At 37.0% G+C, this 20399-nt stretch overlaps 1 protein-coding gene across 1 annotated transcript in view; it reads right to left on the reverse strand.

The window, feature by feature from the left end:
- Positions 1-4016: 4016 nt before the first annotated feature.
- OTUD4 (OTU deubiquitinase 4) overlaps positions 4017-20399 on the reverse strand; it is a 43521-nt gene continuing 27138 nt past the window's right edge. Inside the window, 8 exon segments of the mRNA XM_037830743.1 lie at positions 4017-9081; positions 10575-10615; positions 11689-11949; positions 12530-12668; positions 13575-13655; positions 14134-14189; positions 14489-14612; positions 17033-17195. Of these exon segments, the coding sequence (XP_037686671.1) occupies positions 7867-9081; positions 10575-10615; positions 11689-11949; positions 12530-12668; positions 13575-13655; positions 14134-14189; positions 14489-14612; positions 17033-17195 (2080 nt within the window). The 3' untranslated portion in view covers positions 4017-7866.

Genomic DNA, 20399 nt, shown 5'->3' on the forward strand with positions numbered 1-20399 from the left:
TTTACTTACCAATTTCGTATTCTGTCCTAAAGAAAATCTTGTGATATGAGCACAGTTCTTTCTATGCTTGCTGATGTGAAAATGTGTTAATTATGAGATAAAAGTTTTTCATGTAAATGAAATTTTAAAACGTAGATTTAGATGCTACTTAAAATTTCAGATAGTAATAGGTCGACAATTGCTAACATGAAAAAAAGGTCTGTAAAATGAGTTGCTCAAATTAATGTACATCAATATGAATATTAACTATTAAAAAGAATGAGACTGCTCTATATATCCTGATTGGGAAGAATCTTTAAAATACTAAGCAAAAAAAGCAAGGTGCGACAGTTTTTATACTACTACTTATGTGAAATTGTACAGAATACTAATATTTAAAAGGATCCTCAAAAAACTTCACATATTGCTTTTTGGAAGGATTATTGTGGCTAAAACTGGGAAGGGAAGGAGACACTATACTATACGTGTATCAACTGTTTAAAAGTAAGTTTACTTACTGTTTAAGTTTTTAAGGCATTAAGCAGACAGTCCCTTTTTATTGTGTTCAGCTAATGAAGCATTGAACACAATATGATGACACTACCACTATCAACCTAACTTTAGACCATAAGCTTCTTGAAGTCCAGTCCTCTATCTGTCTTGCTTATCATTCACAGTATATGGTACTGGCATGTAGTCGACCTGTTCTATTAAAAGAATGAACCTACATGCCAGAGAGAACATAGGCAAACTGAAAAACTACTTGGTTGTATGTCACATTCGTCAACATTTTCAGATATGTGCATATCAAGTCCTGAACCCAGCGCCTGGCATTTTCTGAGCACTCGGGTTCAAAAAGAACGTAATCATACTTCTGGGATTGGAGATTCACTCAGGAAGGACCAAATGGAGGAAGTAGCTCCCAGGAAAAAGAGTAATAGCAGCTATTCTGAGTTGTTGTAAGGATAAATGAGATAATCCACGTGAAGAATACATGTTAAATCAAGCAGAAATGAGCACAGGGCATTCAAGACAGTGGGAAGGCAGGATGAATAAAGCGGACTGTGATGGGCTTTCAGTGCCTCTTAAATTATAGGTTACATGCTCAAAAGTAGTAGAGATTGAAGACAAACCACGACCAGTTTAGAAAGGCAATTAGAATCAAGACAGCCTTTGTTCAAGATCTTAGGACTTTTTTTTCTTTTTAATTTTTGAAACCTTCTGCTAACTTAAACTCACAAGTTGAAACTTGCCGTATATTATCTCCTGCTGACTCTTGCTCTTGGTAGATTGCTCCCATTATTTTATTTTGGTTTGTGAGCTAATGTTTATTGAGTCTGTGAGAATTCTGAGGTTTAGTGTAACAGCACCTTCCCCCCTTTTCCTTCCCAAACCCATACTCACCAGCACCACCTTCCTTGCCAGTTTGTTGGGGTAGGCAGTATGTCCAGCCCCAGATCGTGGGTAATTGTCAAAGACAATCATGACAATCCTCTTCCCAATGCAGTTTGTTCCCTTGCAATTTGTTCATGACCACTTGACCTAGTTCTGGACAATAAGTTGAAAGCAAAACTCTGTAGTGTTTCTGGAAAACCTTTTGCTTTCTAATTAAGGCAAGTATCTGGTACCGCTTCTTATGTGATACCTGGAGCAAACACTTTTGTGCTCGTGAGGTGACATGTAAAAGGGAAATGCCAAGGAAGCCGCAAGGAAACTGGTCCTAACATCAAACACTGAATAACTGCCTTACATCCCTATTTGTTTAAACTACTTTAAGTGGAATTAGGAATCTGCTCCATCCCTCAGACTGAGGTGTCTCTCTCCAAAGGCATTTGCTTCTGTCAGGTGACCCCTGTGTAATACCTGCTTGGAATCACTTTTCATCTTTCTCAGTTTGAGGGTTCCTGACCCTCAATACCTAAACAAATGGGAAAACATTCTTAGTGTAGTTTTCTTTTAATAACCTGGAGCCTCAGGCAAAGAGAGGGTTGTTCAGGAATTTTTTTTAGTATTATTCACCCTTGCCCTGAGGTGATCCTGCCTTTAATGGAAATGTGTTAGTTCCAGCTCCTAAATGCAAATGTCCAAGACTATGTCTTCCATGTTTAGATAGTTCTTACTAATGAAACTAGCAACCATCCCCATCCATCCCTTCCCATGGAGGGCAGCCTTAGGTTTATTCCTTTGCTTCTAGTTTCTAGTCTCCATTTTCAACTCCTGACCACATACCTGAATTTGCAAGCTCAGCTATAAACTTCAGACTTTTTTTAAAAAGACTATCCTACCTTGCTAAGTATTTTGTAGCAAGACTTTTTCCAATCCACCATTTTGCTATCTGGCTTCTGCTTCCCCACATGGGAAACAAAAACATGATTGGAGGAGAAAATTAAAAGAATGTAAATTACCTTATAAATGTTTTGCTAGCTCCTAATTTAGGAAGTCAGCTATAGGAAGCACATGGTGAATTACACAAGTAACATATATCCCTAGGTAGGCAGATGGTTGTTCCTATTTCATCTGAAGGTGGTTATTCCAAAACCAAGGCTCTCATTAAAAACAAAATTTAGCTTATTACACAGAATTTTTTGTTGAAATCAGTTAATAACCTGCCAGTTTAGTAAGAATATTCAAAGGGATAGGATGCCATAACAACACTCTTCATCCTTTTTATCTTTTTCTAAGCATGAAAAATAAATGTAATCACAGATCTGGTCAAGATTTTTACAGTGTTGGCTCTAAAGCCCCAATTTCTCTAATGAAGTCACAGATCAATCCAAAAAATATCATATAAACATGATGTTCAAAATAATGTTTATAGCTTCTCTTAGAAAACTTAACCTAAGAATTACTCTGAGGACTCCATGATTCATACCCTCAGAGAGGCTTATAAAGTCAGGGTGTATGGGTCTATGAAGAAGAGCTGTGTTTACTTCCTCTTTTGCAGTTTACATTCTCATACTATTCCCTAGACTTAGACCTAAAAGCCTTTCAACAAAGTACACGAACATCTAACAAATTATTGGAAGAAGGTCCTTCTAACTATAGAAAACCATATAAAGACATTGTATTGGACACCTCTTGTGCATCAATGACTTCACTTGGTTTCACCTCTTATCCCATCCATTTATAAAGTAAGAATTCTGCAAAGGACCCAGCCAGCTACAGAGACAGACCTTGCTTCTCTCTCAACACTGGCTGCTCTCTTGTGGCCATGGGAAAACTCACCAGCTCTCACACAACTGACAGAACTTCCCCCTTTTCTCCTACCTTTCTTCCTCTCCTTCCCCCAAGGTTCTCTGGTATTTTATTCAACTCCTCAGGCAATCCCAAAAATCACCGTTTGCCAAGTCATTTTTATATTGGCTCATCCTTCCTAGTCTGCTGCCAGTTCCTGGATTACCTTTCTATTAAGTACTTGCAGTCAAAGAAGCTTTTGCTTGAGGTTCCTAAGGGAGCCAAACTAAGAGAAATTCTGTATCTAAGTAGGTGAGCCAATTATTGACTACGAATATTCTTAGGCAACTTGATTTAATGAAGAAAATACAAGCTTTAATTGTTTTGTAGTTTCTAAGTATTCTTGGTATGTTGTTTTCAAATAAAACTTTCAAACTATTTGCTTTATCTGTCTTCAGACAGCATAGATACATCCATAAAAGAATGATTTTAATCTATAACTTATATATTCTGCACTTTCCCACTTCATTTAGTGATTGCTGCAAAAATGGTAGTGAGCACTGGCTCTGGAAACCACTCAGCTAGGTTCAAATCCATATGCTGCCACTTACTAGCTGCATGATCTTAGGCAAATTGCTTGGCTTAGTCTCAGTTTCATTATGTAGGTAAAGTAGGGAAAAGAGTACTTACCCCATAAGATTATAAATCACAAACCTTTTTAGCTGCATACACTAGAATTATTTTCTGGCTGGCTAAATATCACGGAAACCATCTCTTATTTTCAACACTTTACTAAAATTCCTCTTCAAGACTTATAGGCTATACTACTTGGCTAACTCAAGAAACAAAAAATCACAAGCAAATCAAGAGACAAAATTTAATATATGCACACAGTTTTATATATATAATGCAGCATCACACCATGTAGGGCATTTACTTATTTTATACATTCAGATATGTTTGAAACACTTCTTAAGGCTACAAAACAGAACATAGAAAAATAAACAGGAATATATTGAACACTTACAAAAAGTGATGTGATAAAGAATATAAAGTACTATTTTCCTTTCAACACTTCAAAAGATATGTATATATACTTTTTTTTTACAAGTAACATCACAATCAATCACATCTTCACATGCTTTTAATTATATTTGTACTCAGTGTAAGGCTATTATTTTTCATACATAAATTTTTTCTAGCTCTGTATCAATGCAATTTTTAATCCATTCAAGTAAATTCAACCCCAAAGTTGCTGTTTCCCAGCATTAAGACATGCACCCACCCCTCTTCTAGGATTTTCTAAAACTTCAAGGGAAAATAATCCCTTAAAAAAAAAAAAATCAATTAGTGGGAGAGCAAATGGCTAACGCTAGTAGCAAAATATTAGTTTGAGACTGACATACTGGAAATGAGCCATTTACTATTTCAAACAAAAACACGAGCATTTAGACGTAAAATAAGGAGCAAAACAGAGTAAACAGAAATAGTGTAGCCAAATGTGCATTCTCTTCAGCTACACTAGAATGGACCTTGCTTAGTACCCATAAATGAAAGGCAAAAAGTTCACCTCATCAAAAAATGAAGATAAAACAAATGAGGCAGAAATAAATATTGCTAGTTTCTAGGATGGCTGAATGTTTTCTAAACCAGAAATGGTTAGAAAGGAACTTTATTGCACCAAGTCAATCTTAAGCAAGTTTGCAGTTCACAGGCATTGTGATTCAATCTTGAGTCACAAGGAAACAACATACTGCAAGAATACAGAGAGAGTCTGCATCCAACAGGCTCTATTCTGTGTTGTGGTTTGGGAAAACCTACTCTTGCCAGGTCAAGGCAGGGTCTGAGCCTAGATCTGCCATGCAAATGAACAGGTGGTTACCAGGAACAGCACGAGACTCCACAGATGCCAGCATCCCGCTGCCAAGGAGCACACAGGGCAAGGGTGGAAGATCACTCTGAGAGGAAATTAACTTGATGATGAGAAATATACATAATACTAAAAGAACAAGGGGCAGGAATCAAGTTGAGCAAAAGCACCTAACTAAAACAAAGAGAACAAGTGAGCTTTGGTCAGTTCTAAACATTTGTTCTTCCATATGTATATGATAATACAGTTAAGTTCCATAATCTCCAACTCAAATACAAATGATTCTCCATTCTATACTTGAGCTTCTTTACTCTTATAGAGAAACTTTATATCTTATGTCAACATACAGTATGACTCTTATCAGTTAAAATGGACAGAAGTTGTAAGCCCTAGTTTTGACCTCAGCATAAGGCAAAATTCCCTGCACTAATACATTTTAAAACAAATCTAAAGGAAAATGGGCGGGGGGGAGGAGGGGGGATGACCTTCATGCAAAGACTGGTAATTTTTAAAATAATTATCAAAAATCAGAGTTCTTTTATTTCAGAGGTCACTGAGTAAAGTACTATCTGCTAAAAAAAAATTTCAGCGCCATTTCCATTATATTCCTTGAAGTGAGATATGGGAAACAGGAAGCAAATCAGTTTTTCCTTCAAGAGCTATGGAGTACAGTTACTCAACCAAGGTTAAGACAGAGTGTCAGTGAGGAAATGAACAGTATTCTTTCCTGTCCAAGTTTAAATCTCCAGAAACTGAGATGCTCAAACCCCAGTCAATAAAATGAAGGGCACTGTAAATTGATTTCTTTTGGACTCCTGGGATCAAACTTACAATGAACTTTTAAATCTGGTAAATAAATCTAAATGTGATTTTCCTAAAAATCATCAGGTAAAATGGGCCGAAAGTGAAGAACCCTCTAACCTTACTTCTCATTCCATAATTCAACCATTAATGTTAACAAAGAAAAAAAAAACAGCTAGGCCAACTGTTCTAGCTTACAAGAGACAAGAACACATCCTTTCAACAGGGCCTCTCAAACATGTTTCACTCCCACACGATCATCCCAGTCTTTACATAGTTTTACCTAGCACCATCATAACAAAAATATTTTCTTTCAAAGTGCTTTCTAAAATCCTGTTACATCTAAATGCTACCACTACTCAAATCAGCAGTTAAACAGACATTAGGTAATTACAACAGCACAGAGGTAAATAACCATTATTACAGTACAGTACAGATTCACTGAGCCAAGCTGGCACCCAAACATTCCTATAGGTTATCAGAGAACCCAGAAAACTCATCTGCTTCAGTTTGTCAAATTCAAGTGAATTGTATTTGCTTTTAAAGTAATTTGTCGTAAAAAAAAAAAACAAAAAAAAAAAAACACCACATCTATTTTTGGCTAAATATATTACACATAGCATGCAAAGAAAAACTACCATTATTTGCATAGCACTCAAGCTTCCTGATCAAAAGGTGATGTCTTAACATTAAAAAGGTAGGTTTTCACATTTGTATGTACAAATTAGAAATGTAAGCCACAGTTATTTTTACAAAATAACACAGATGAGGGAATACTGTGTTGATTCAGAGTCAAATCTCCAAATGAGAACAGAGTGCAACATGCAAAGGTGACCTCTAGGAATACTGCAAAGATGAGAGAAGGAAGCAGGATCAGAGACATGTTACCTAAGTATAACAAGCATTAAAAATGTGATGCAAAAGCATTTTCTAGCAGCATCCTCTACAAAAGAACCAGAAGTCACAATATTCTTATTTTTGAACAATAGCTCCAGCTGTGACAAGTTGAACATGCAAATGTAAAGTGATACACATAACCAATGGTTCAAGGAGAAAAAACAAAACACACTCTCTAAAGAAACCTGGTCAGGCTAAAAAATTTTTAACATTTCTTCTCACAAAATATTTAGAATCTGTCAGTGCATTAGTGTTAAAGTGGCATTAAAAAATTCTGCAGTTTTAACAGATGCAGATTATTTTCAAAATGCATAGCATCTACATTTCTTTTGAGTAGGCACCATGATATTTACACCAGTGCTAAGAATTCTTGGTGGGATCAGCCATATTTCAATGGATTTCCTATTATTTCTTAGTTATCTATTCCTGTCTGCAATTGGAAGTTCAACAAATACCAAAATTCAAAAATATACCCTATGTATATTAAAAGAACTATATACAACATTTCTAAGACACAGGTTAATAGGCTGCCTTATGTATAATATTAAAGAGAAGACATTATTCAAGTCTGACAGATATTGAGATGAAAGGCCTTTGGGTTGGAAGCATTTCAAAAGATAACAGTGTTTTAGGCTGAGAATTGTTTGAGCCCAGTTTATGACTAAGGCATTGCATAATAAAATATAAATTTCTATTTGGTGCAATGTTATGTTTGGAATCTATAGTGTGTCAAATGGTATATTTTCTTATTATTTCAGTAAATGCCATAAAGCACACATTTCCAACATTTGAAATCAAACTTATATATCATACAAGGAAAAAACCAAACACTAAATCTATGATGTTTTATATTAGGCTGTTTATAAAAAATACTTTAACAAACTTATTTTCTACTTTTTATGAGGGCAATCACCCGATAAATAAATCAACAGATTTTGAATAAAGGAAAATGGCAATGTCAGGAATTCATCTACCCCCTTAAACTCATTTCCATAATCTCTTGTCCAGGATAGGAGTCAGGGTAAAGGGTAGGGGAGAAGATAGTTCCAATTTCGGTTTTTATTTTAATGTATTTTTTTTTAAGCCTTCAGAAACATTCTGCCTAAGAAAGCGTCTCTGCTTCTAAAACACTCCAGCAACAACCATCAAGTGTGCTGTCCCCTATGGCCATCTCCCATCCCTGATCTCCTCCTATCTCCCCTATATGGCCGTCCTCTGACATTTCGATGGTACTGATAACCTTCATCCCGGCTTCTGCTTGGTTGTCCTTTCCAGGACTCCTCACCTCTCACGTGCTGGTATCCTCCCCTACCAGAATAGCCCCAATCGCTTTTGTACTTTCTGCCTCCATAAGTCTGATTATAGAACTGCTTGGATCTACCACTTTTCAGAATATTAGCCACTTCATTTTCATCTTCTGAACTCTCTTCTTTTGGTCTTTGCACTCTGCTATCCACTGAGTTGGCCCCAGGGCTGACCACATCAGGAGCGGTCTTAGGATCTTTCACTTTTTCTTGTTTTTCTTTCAGACTTGGAATGGTCCTTTTAGGCTCAAGTTCAACATGCAATGTTTCTCTTTCTCTGTTTAGAATTTGATTAGGATGATGAGCTTTTCCCTCTTCTACAAGAGGGATGGAAGCCAATGCCACATCTGTCTTCAGCGTCTGAGACGACTGCTCCACCCGGCCTTCACGCTTACTCCTCACACTTGCTTCAGTGAGGTGTGCTCCTTCACCCCTGGCCTCCTGAAACTCATCTACTGCTGAAACCAAACCACATTTTTTAGACAGATCCAGATTTTCCAGGGGCAGATCCAATTCTCCTTTCTCATCAGAGGGCAAGACAATATTCTGCCTCACTAGTGGGTTTTCTATGAATCCCTGAAATGGATACCCATACCAAACAGGAGGAAAGAAAGGAGGTGCAATTGGAACTGGGCCTAAGAATGGATTAGGTCCAAAGGACGGTTGTGGGTATATATTCTTGCCACTCAGTGATTCTTCATATTCAGCATGAAGAAGATGCCCAGAGTTCTCAGATTCAAGATCAGCCTGGTAAGACAACTGTCCATGACTTGCAGACACCTGAGATGGGGGGATAACCAGAGGTGAAGAAAATGTTGGCGGCCCAATCTCTGCTGGTGGCATCTGACCATTAATGCCGACGTCGCTCTGCATAGGGAAGTGTGCATCTGTACAGGTACAATCACTTTCATTCTGAGCAGAAGGAGCTTCTTGGAACCAAGGACTGTGAGAATATACAGGGACAGGGACCTTTGGGTACATCCTGCAGGATGCCAGGTAGGCCTGGTGCAGAGGGTACAGGTAAGAATGTGGGGCCCACATAGGACAACTATATGCCTAAGAGAGAGAGACAAAATAACAAGATAAATAAAAAGGAAACAAAAAAGGGGGAGAGGTTTGGGATAGGTATCTTTCTTAAACTACTGGACTCAAGATAAGTTTCTCATGCTTGCAAACCATATAATCTGCAGTCCAAGTGCTAAGTTACTGTGACACCTAACATTAAAAGGAATTTAGTGAAACAGAAAATTCAAAACTAAGTCATTGCTTTAAGATACCATTCCTTACTCCTATCCTGAAACCAGTCGAAATCCCTGGTAAAGTGGTTGATATGAGATAATGTAATGAACCCACCCAAAGATTATTATGATCATTGTTTCAATCCTGTGGATTAAGTGCATGGAAATAATTTTGGGTGGTACAGAACTCTAAAACCACAATCAACAAGCACTTTGCCCTTGAACTTCAAAAATCAGGATCACTGGCTACTTCAGATAGACCTACATTCACATTCTGGCTCTGCCACTAACTCAATGTGTGATCCCCTCTGCTGACCAGTTACTACCTGTCCTACCAGTAAAATGCTGGTATGGGAATAAATCTCCAAGATCGCCAACACTAGCACCTCACTATTTTAAGAGCCCCCAGAACATTCCAAAAGCAAGGATTAAGTTAGACCTCTAAAAAAGAAGGTAATATTGAAAATGAAATACTCTAAATCCTTCCCCTGACAAGGTTCAGCCAAAAACCAAACTCTTAAGAAAATATAACTAGCTAATTAGCCAATTAACTTAAGCCAACATTAGGTAGATAAATATAAAACTAGACAATGAATGTAGTAGATGGTATAATTAATCAAATCTCCTTTTATGAAACTGGTCAGCAGGACAGAGGAGGGCATTCCCCTTCACACTTCAACAGTCTGGAACCCACAGATCCGAGACAGGACACAGCACAGCACTGGGAAGGGCACAGGGTTCTCCAGCCTCTCTTTCTAAAGCAAGCTACTCCTAGGTTGATCCCTTCCCCAAGGATAGCTCCATCCTGCTAGTGAATAGCCCCGCCACCTTACACAGGAGTATTTTCACATATTATTTCTTTTGATCCTTTAAACAACTGAGGCAGATGGGGTTAACAGTATCTCCATTCCTAACTGAAAAAATCTAGGCACAAACGTACAAAATGGCCTGCCCAGGCCTATAAAGTTAAAAATTGATGGAGAAGAATCTCAACCCCAGAAATTTCATCTAATTCCCCAATGATTGCACTTCACCAGGCGACCCACAAACTTGGTCATTTCCTGAATGTGCTCACATAGTTAAATCATTGCTGATTAACAGGAAAAGCAAACAAAACCTAAAGCCTCAACAACCTACCACTAAAACACACACACTGCAGTACTGAAAATTCTGGTTCTTAAAATGATGAGATTTAGTAACTCTTACATCACTGACTACCAAGACTGTTAACACTATTTAAATTGCAGTAACTTAAAACAGTAATAGCTTAAAAACAATAGAGTAATAATTTTTAAAATAAATTGTAAATACCTTCACACCAAGATTGAAGAAGAATCGAAGAATGCTCTTATCTGAAAATAATAATCACTCATTAAAATTACAGACACAACAAAGTTTTTACTTTTCATCCTCAAAAAATACAAGAGCATTCAAGAGAACATCTTATAGTTCTAAAGAATTTTATCTACAGGAATTGTTTTCTCTAACATACACTATAAAACATAGCTAGAAACTGTAATGTAACCAAAAACTAACTAGGACCTGTTAATACAAGGTAATTCCAGGTTTAATATGCTTTGTCTATGTTAATATACCAATCCAAAAATGACTGAAATTGAGCTTTTTATCTGATTAAAAAAATCTAGTTCAGTGAAGGAAATTCAAGTGTCCACTGTATTTTTCAGTTTTCTGGAGTCTGAAAAATTATTAAATAAAAATGTTGAGTACAGGGGAAAAATCAACATAAACCTAACTCATGAATAACATGATGAAATTAGTATGACACTAGCCAACTTACCCATTTGGCATTAGCCAGTTACGCATAAAACTCATTTCCCAAAAAAAACAGATCACAGGCTACAAAAACAAAATTATCCACATAAATCTAGAAAAAGAGCATATATAGCTAGTCATTGCATTACTCTTGCAGTTATTCCACAAATATGAAATTTTACAAACAAAAAATTGGGGCAGCAGTAAATTCCTTAAAAATAAATAATCAAGGTAATTTTTAAAATTCTTGAAGAAAACAAGGCAGATATTTTTGAGTCTAATACTATAATAACAGCTACCACTTATTATATTCATTATTCTCCATAATTTCTTCATGGAACAAGTAAAGAGTAGTTCAAAAAAACTACACCGATTAGAAAACTCAGTAATATTTATTTAGGTATCTGATCAGTGAAATTATTAGTATCTTAATTCAGAAAGGTTTCAGGTTATTTTTGCAAAAAAATGACGTGGGGAGTAGGCAGTTACTAAACATATAAAAAACATTTTCTAATGACAAATGGCCAAACTTCTACTGTCCTTCTCAAGTAAGTCCTTCAGCTAACACAGGAGTCAGACATCTGACCTCTCTGTTTCTCACTAAACCCAACTTTACTTGATAAATTCAACTGAAGTTGAAGAAGAAGCTCACCTTTAGGCAAGTCCTCCCCAGTGTGACACAGTGAATAAGGAGGTGCAATGGCTCGATCTCCCTTTTCATTATAAGGAAACCCAGGATAGAGTGGGTCTTGGTAAAGGCTCAATGTCTGAGGCAAAGGCATCAAGGGTTGGTTGACTGCCTGTATTGACACAGGAACTGGAGAGGGTGTTAACTGCGCCTGTGACACAGCAGAATCAGGTCCAGTGGGCAGAGTCTGGGTCACTGGCAAAACAGAAATTTGAGCAGGGACACCTATGATATAGAGGGGAAAGAATCAAAAACTACAAAAAGGTGAAAATCTCTATAAACATACGTTAACATCAAGAATGCTATCCAATAGATATAGCTGGCTAAAATGAGTGTACCTAAGCAATCTAACAAGTACTTCTATATCAACAAAGGATACTCCTGGACACAAAGTAAGAAATGAGCCCGGGAAACAAGCTATGAGCCAACGTCTTCTAAGAGCAGCTCTGCCAAACATGTAAGAAACAGGGCCCTGGCACAGGGTATAAAGGGGGGTAATAAAGAGCTGGCCCAGGGCGGGAAGCATCAAACTGTGCTGCCTGTTAGTACTGAACCACCAAAGCAGCAAGAAGATAATCAGCTCAAACATCATGCTCCAGGAATTCTGAGAGCATACCTCAACAAATAATACCACCCAAATGAACTTGGCCCACCCACACTGAAAGCAGAGCAAAGCAGAGGATCACAGCTCTATTAGGCTCCAGGCAAGTAATGCTGCTCTGAGGTCAACCTCTCATACAAGAATTTGAAGACTTTGACTTGAAAGGCTTTTGTTGGTTGCCTGGTTTTTGAATTGTTCTCTTACCTGTTGCTCCAAAAGCTGCAGGTTCACTTGGCCAGGCTGGCACAGTGGCTGGTAAAGAAGGCACCACAGGAGTTAGATGTACCTCTGGAGAAACTAGAAGGGGAGCTGGATTTGACAAAGACACATGTTCTGCTGGCTTCTTCAAGAAGGGGATGGGAGTGGGGGAAAGAAAAAAACAAGAATTCAATTTTACTTAACACAAATGTTAACTAACAGATGTTCCTTGAGTTGTCTGTCTTTTTATATAACTGAAATTTTTATCTAAATTGTCTTTCTGGTCTTAGATGAACAAAAAAAAAGCACAGTAGCTAAAAATTCAACACAAATAATGCTCCTAACCAAGGGGTGCCTACCAAGACACAGAAGTCACTGGCAGAATTAGAAACAAACTTTGAGACAATTTCTTAAACACAACATTTTTAAGGCCAGGGAATCAAATCACTGAAATCACCTTGAAATTCTTAAGTTATTTAGAAAAGCTGCTCACACAAACATACCATAAAACTATATGCTATCTAATGTGAAGGATATTATCTGAAAGGCAAGAACTAAGAACTTTTTCTAGTCCTGCATTACAGCAAGACCCAAAATGCCTGCTAGAACTCGCCTTCTGCATCATATTAGAAAGTAAGGTGTTTTTTAAGTATAATTTTTTAGCTCTCTTCAGTCATTATGGTCCCTTCCTTCTATGAAACTGAAGATGCAGACAACATTAAAAGTCTTGAAAATAAAGTAGAAACCCAGTTTCTCTTCAAAAATCTAATTCTCAAGCCAACCCACCATACAAGTAACACAAGATACCAAATACTCTATGTACAGAAAACGGTGATTATAAACATTAATTCCATAAAAAACAGAACATTCTGAATTAATCAGCATCACCATAAATTACAGAAAAATACTAAATGCACCAGCAGCCAAATTATGGTGCTAGAATAAATTCCCCCATGTTCCATACAGATGCTTTCTGCTCTTAAATGATCACATACAATGGAAGAAACCAAGAGAATGGAGCATTCAATGACAAATACCATAATATACTTACTTGTTCTGCAGGAGATGGGCACTCCAATTTCTTCGACTTTGATGGTGATGAAACTCTTGCACATTTATCATCGCTAATATTCTTTGGAAGCCCCACCCAAAAAAAAAAAGTATAATTTTGTATTTCAAAGACTCAAATTCTAGGGTAATTGTGGCTGCTTTTAAAATTCACCTGACTGAACACTCTCACAACTAAGTATTTTTTTCAATTATATCTGTTTTTAACAAATACATAGCTTTGTCTGTATATACTACTGGGTAGGTTTATTGGAACGGAGCTTCGGAACAGAAAACTTTTTTTTTTTTTTTTTTTGAGTAAAACCTACTTCCCAACAATTCACAAAGGGCATCATAATACACCTTGAAGAATTGGTTATTATTTGTGAATGACTTCTCAACTGCCATCACCTCTTCCCATTTTTTCCTCTGCTTTGCTAATTCCCTAAAACATATTTATAAAATGTTGAAGCCATCTCCATCTTTTCCTTCTACTTCTTCCTGCTATACTAGCACAATATTAAAGAAAAATAAATGAGGCAATCAATGTTTAAAATGTTTACCTCCAATGTGCTTGGCTCAGGTTTTTTATCCAAGTGCATATGTCCCTGGATAGGTTCTGTAACAAAGCAAGATAAAAAGGTTGCATCAGCTCAGTCAGGTTTGGATATAAAAAAACAAAATATGAAGACAGAAAAAGCCAAGAGTATTATTTGAACCATGTTTAGTTAGTGAAAAATGTAGTTTTTGGAATAAACATTTAAAATGCTTTAGTTTGAGTCAATGTTTCTCTGCAATAGTCAAATAAGTAATATTAGGTAAACTGTTTAAAAACTTAAAAGGGGTTCTTTTCCCAGTATATGACTTTAAACCAGCACAGATTTCTAGCATCTGCTTTCAAATGATAAAATAACATACCTTTATCTTTTCGATCTTCTGTATCTATTCTCCGCCTGCTTCCCTTTCTATCACTGACATGGGATGATTTTCTCTGCACACATGAGTTGCTAATCTGAGAAGTTGACTGACCGACTGATGAGCTCTTTAAAAGAAAAAAAACCCAACATCCTGTTAGACATACCCACAAATACATAAACAAATACTTGATATATGTAATTACTCTTACTCATCATATTTCTAAGAAATCTCAAGTTTTATAGCCTTACCTCTGTATACATTCTGTAACTACAAAAGGCAGGACCTAGGGTCCACATTTAATTACTCACTTTAAACTAATTTTCTTTTTTCTAAGTCAAAAGTAAATGGACAATCGGACCTTTTGCCTAAACTAGTGGTTACACAATTCAAGGGAACTTTTATCTCCATTTCAGGAAGCTATCTTGAGCAAATTTCACTTTGCAACTTCCCCTTAATTCCTTGCGCCAAGTAGCATCCCCGTACCAACATTCCAAAGAAACTAATGGTGAACCATAGTCCTTTGTATAAATTAGTAAATACAGTACAATAGGTTTCTTATCATCAAAACACTACTGTCAGCAAATCACTTAAGCTCTGCATGAGATGCAACTTTCTCATCTATAAAACAAAGGGGCTGAAATAAGTCAGGTTTTTAAACTAAGTGATCACAGAAGGTCCTTTTCTCTTCTGGCACTCTATGAATAAATGTTTCTCACAGATAAGAAGAGGATCTCCGTCTTCTGTGGCAGGAGTTTTCTAGAAGACAAGCCTGAGTCACTATTAAATTCAAGTTAGGATCAAACTACCTAGTCTAAAAATGAGTATGAAGACCACATTTCAACAACAAAGTAATTTAAAAATCTGTCCACACATTATTATGAATAAAAGGTTAAATGATCTATAGTTTTTTACCAATGTTTGGAAAAATAACACATCTATGAGATAAATGTACTTGGCACAAAGACAATGCCTAATTCACATATGGATGTTGACATTTTTTACAGTAATTCTTAAGCTCCAAACCCTATCTCATGTTGAACTACTGTGCCAGTTTGAATGTGTTATGTCCCCCCAAATGCCGTTATCTTTGATGTAATCTTGTGTGGGCAGACCTATCAGTGTTATTTAGATTATAATTCTTTGAGTGTTTCCATGGAGATGTGCCCCACCCAATTGTGGGTGATGACTCTGATTGGATAATTTCCATGGAGGTTTTGCTCCGCCCATTCGGGCTGGGTCTAAGTTGAGTCACTGGAGCCATATAAATGAGCTGACGGACAGGGGGAACGCAGTGCAGCTGTGAGCGACATTTTGAAGAGGAGCTACACCCAAGCGGGACACTTTGAAGAAAGCACAGGAGCTACAGATGAGAGACACTTTGAAGACAGCCACTGAAAGCAGACTCGTGCTCCGGAGAAGCTAAGAGGACAAATACCCCAAGTGCAACTAAGAGTGACATCTTTGAGGAAACGCAGCCTAGAGAGGAACATCCTAAGAGAAAGCCATTTTGAAATCAGAACTTTGGAGTAGATGCCAGCCACGTGCCTTCCCAGCCAATAGAGGTTTTCCGGACACCATTGGCCATCCTCCAGCGAAGGTACCTGATTGCTGATGTGTTACCTTGGACACTTTATGGCCTTAAGAATTTAACTGTGTAAGCAAATAAACCCCCTTTTATAAAAAGCCAATCCATCTCCGGTGTTTTGCATTCCGGCAGCATCAGCAAACTAGAACAACTACTATATGAGACCAGCTATTTTCAAGTGAGCTCCTCAGCTCTCAAAAGGCCAGAAGCCAGAGAACTGTGTAGGGAGCTTTAATGTGTTATACAAACACCTTTCCATAACATTCCATTGTTTATTTAATCTACTGCTAAGAAAAAGTATCCCATGACCATTCTACATGACAGTTAATTTGGGTATCACTTTCCAATACTTAAAACATCATATGCACAAGATCAGACCCACGCCCTAGAATGAATTAGGTACCCTTCCATGTGATTCCAGTGAACCCTCAGAGAGTATTTACTTCACTCTACCTGTGTTCCCTTCTGATATCCCCAATGACTTCAGAACCCTGAAGGCAGAGAACATTTCTTTCATCAGAGAAGCATCAAACGCAGCATTGTGTCTGGCACTCTGAGCAAGGGCAAAGTCATAGGGTTACATGTTCTACAACCTCCAAAAAAAAAACACTCATATTTATCAAGTCTCATGTGATTAATAAGAAAAATGAAAATAGTTCCCTGATTTTATATATGTATCTTGTAAAGGATTAACTGAAATTTGAACCTCTAGCAAAACACACCTTTTGGCTCAAAAGAAAATACTAGACTAGAAGTGAGCAAACCAATTTACTTGCCTCAACTCTGCCACAAAACTAGTAACATCTCTAGGCCTCATCTCCTCATGTAAAATGTGAAAAGCAGGGAGATCATGTTGCTCTTTAAGGTACCTTTCAGTTTAGAAATTATTAGTCTACCAAAAGAAACAACATTAATAGAGACTTCTAAACATTAACTTTTAAATCTATTTTTATACATACGGAAAGGGCTGGGAAAGCCTGTTCATCTCTGTTCTGAATCTCATAGAGCAAACGAGATTCTTCTATAGCTTGCTTCTCTCTGCGCTCCTCTGGAGAGAGGCCGAAATAGTTAGATTCTCGACTTGTGTGATCAAAATCTTCAGGTCTCTCACGATCAGTTTTTCTATCAAATAAAACATTTTTGTCAGAAAAATCAAAATGACAAAAAATAGAATACCTAAAATAAAATAACCTATTTTGCAATACTAGGCTAACTTGGCTACACTGTGACATTATAAAACTTTTAGTGCCTGATTAGCACATTTAGCAAGTAGAATTTCCTGTACCATTAGATTACATTTGAGTCAAGAAGGAAAACAAAACAGAAAAGAATAATTCACTCCCTGCCAGATGATCCAGAAATAACTGAGATTTTTTACTTTTCATCAGGGCAGAAGTTTAAGCACTATATATAGTCTTTATGCTATATTCTAATACTTTCATAAGAATTCACTTTTAAATGAAAGGGAAAGCTATTAATTTAAGTCCCAAAAACATTCTAATTTTCTGTTCTAACCAGAACCATTCTCCTGCTTACTGATGACACTACCAAAGGAGATGAAGAGCTGAAAGCTGAAAATAAGAAAAATTAATTTTTGATCAATTTTAGGTACCAGATTGGATACTAACTGCATAGATAAGACTGCTGCCATTCTGAATACAATTTTGGTCAAAGAAGGACGGCAAGAAATTCAATGAATGGAATTTAATAGTCTGCAACACAACCCTAACATGTTTATATGGCTTAAACCTATTAAAGGTAATACAAATATCATTACCACCATGTCTAAGAGTCCCACAACAGTACAAAATGAATATCCAAAAATCCACAGGAAAAATGTCTGACACAGTACCAAGAGCTATAATTCACCTGAAAAGAGTGAGAGGGACAGTATGATAACCATCCAATTTTATTTTTAGCTCTGAAATAAAGAATAGCCATTTCATGTCCTCGGACGGTCCCACTTATAATAACATCCTAATTTCAAGAAGGCAGGTGTCAACTCCAATGGTTTACTGAAGAAGCAAATGGAGGAGCAAATTTGGACCCTCCTGATATAGATCAGACCTTCTCAAATTCCAAAGATAGGTAACTCCATAAAGTACTTGGCAAGTGCCAGGAGTCTCTGGAAAATTAACACCACCTTACCATGTCACCTATCCTCCAAAAAAAAATCACCGCTACTGGGCATTTTTCTTCTTAACCTTGCTTGCCACACACAGATAGAGAAGAGATGTTCAACAATGACACTGCTATCATTTTCAGGACTTGCACATCCACATTAATGAAAGCATACATGGCAATTCTGCTTGGTTTTTGTTTTACTTTATTTTCCAAAGGAAAGGACAATATCGATGAGGAAGAAATTAAAAAGTTAAGACGCCATAAAGGTCTTTTGCTCAGCATTACAAGGAAACCCAGGTCTCTTTTAAGTAGAATTCAAAACTAATGTTTTAAATATTAAAATACAGTCAAGATACAGCATTCTAAGTGAAGTACACCAGAAACAAAGGCAAACATTATAATACCTCACCAATATGGACTACCTACAATCTGTAAACTCAGAATTGAATCTTAGAGCACAGCCTAACAGGGGAACGATTATTGTATTAGTCCCTAGATTGTAACCTCTACAGCAGTCAAATCTATTTCTGAACTGTAATGGCTATCGCCAAACTCTGAGATGCTGATCCCTTTGTGTATAACCTGATTGGCCTCTGGGACGCTGGGTATCTGTGTGACACATGAAACTCAGAGCTAGAGCTTGGCAGATATGAATGTTAGTTGCTGTATGCGCTAATACTATCAAAAAAAAAAAGCTGAAAAAGAACCCAGACTTCAAAGAGAGATATGAATGAAGCAGATCTGGTTAAGATTAGGGTAAATAGGGCCAAAGGGTAAAGGTCAAAACTGTATGTTAAAACTTCAACTTCCATGTGAAACCAAGGGAAGAGATGTTTATTTGGTGCAGGATCTATATTTTCTAAATGATATAACTTCTACAGTCAGTTTGTTCAAATACCATAATTACCTGGAACTTTGAATAGGAAGAGAGATATGGTAGGTTTGTATAGGTTACAGTGAAATAGCGACATATCCCAAAGTAATTTGGGCAGAAAATAAAAATATATATGCAGGGCTCCCCTAAGGAGCTGGGGGAAAATGCGGAAGTGTTGGACTTCCTCACCTGGATTGCTGCCGATGTTCTCAGAAATATTGAGGACTGGCGGTCTGGTATGCCAAGCCCTCTATCTTGGGGCTTGCCCTTATGAAGCTCATTAATGCAAAGGAGACTAAACTTGCTTATAATTGTGCCTAAGAGTCTCCCCGAGTACCTCTTGGGTGCTCAGTTGTGGCCCTCTCTCTCTAGCTAAGCCAACTCAGCAGGTGAACTCACTGCCCTCCCCACTACGTGGGACCTGACTCCCAGGGGTGTAAATCTCCCTGGCCCCACAGGATATGACTCCCAGGGATGAATGTGGACCCGAAAGCATAGAATTAAGAACATCTTCTTGACCAAAAGGGGGATGCAAAATGAAATGAAATAAAGTTTCACTGGCTGAGAGACTTCAAATGGAATCGAGGGGTCACTCTGGTGGACATTCTTACACACTATATACATACCACTTTTTAGGTTTTAATGTATTGGAAAAGCTAGAAGTAAATACCTGAAACTATCAAACTCCAATCCAGTAGCCTTGAGTCTTGAAGACAATTGTATAACAATGTAGCTTACAATGGGTGACAGTGTGATTGTGAAAACCTTGTGGCTCGCACTCCCTTTATCCAGTCTATGGATGGATGAGTAGAAGAATGGGGACAAAAACTAAATGAAAAATAAGGTGGGATGGGGGAGATGATTTGGGTCTTCTTTTTTACTTTTGTTTTTTATCCTTATTCTTATTCTTTCTGGTGTAAGGAAAATGTTCAAAAATAAATTGGGGTGATAAATGCACAACTAAGATGGTACTGTGAACAGCTGATTGTACACCATGGATGACTGTACGGTATGTGAATATATCTCAATAAAACTGAATTAAAAAAATAGATTGGGGTGATGAATGCATAACTATATGATGGTACTATGAACAGCTGATTGTACACCATGGATGACTGGAATGTGAATATATCTCAATAAAACTGAATTTAATTGGAAAAAAAAAATACAGTCAAGATGAAGTTTAACAGGTTTAAGCCATTTGGATCCACCAAAGTTATTAGCTATAAAATTCTAATTCTATAAAATTTTACTAGATTAGAAATAAAACTTTACCTTCCATATTCAATAATCATCCATTTTTAAATTTGTTTTAATATTAGTAAAAT

The sequence above is a fragment of the Choloepus didactylus genome, chromosome 3 (assembly GCF_015220235.1).
Source record: "Choloepus didactylus isolate mChoDid1 chromosome 3, mChoDid1.pri, whole genome shotgun sequence".
Classification (NCBI taxonomy): domain Eukaryota; kingdom Metazoa; phylum Chordata; class Mammalia; order Pilosa; family Megalonychidae; genus Choloepus; species Choloepus didactylus.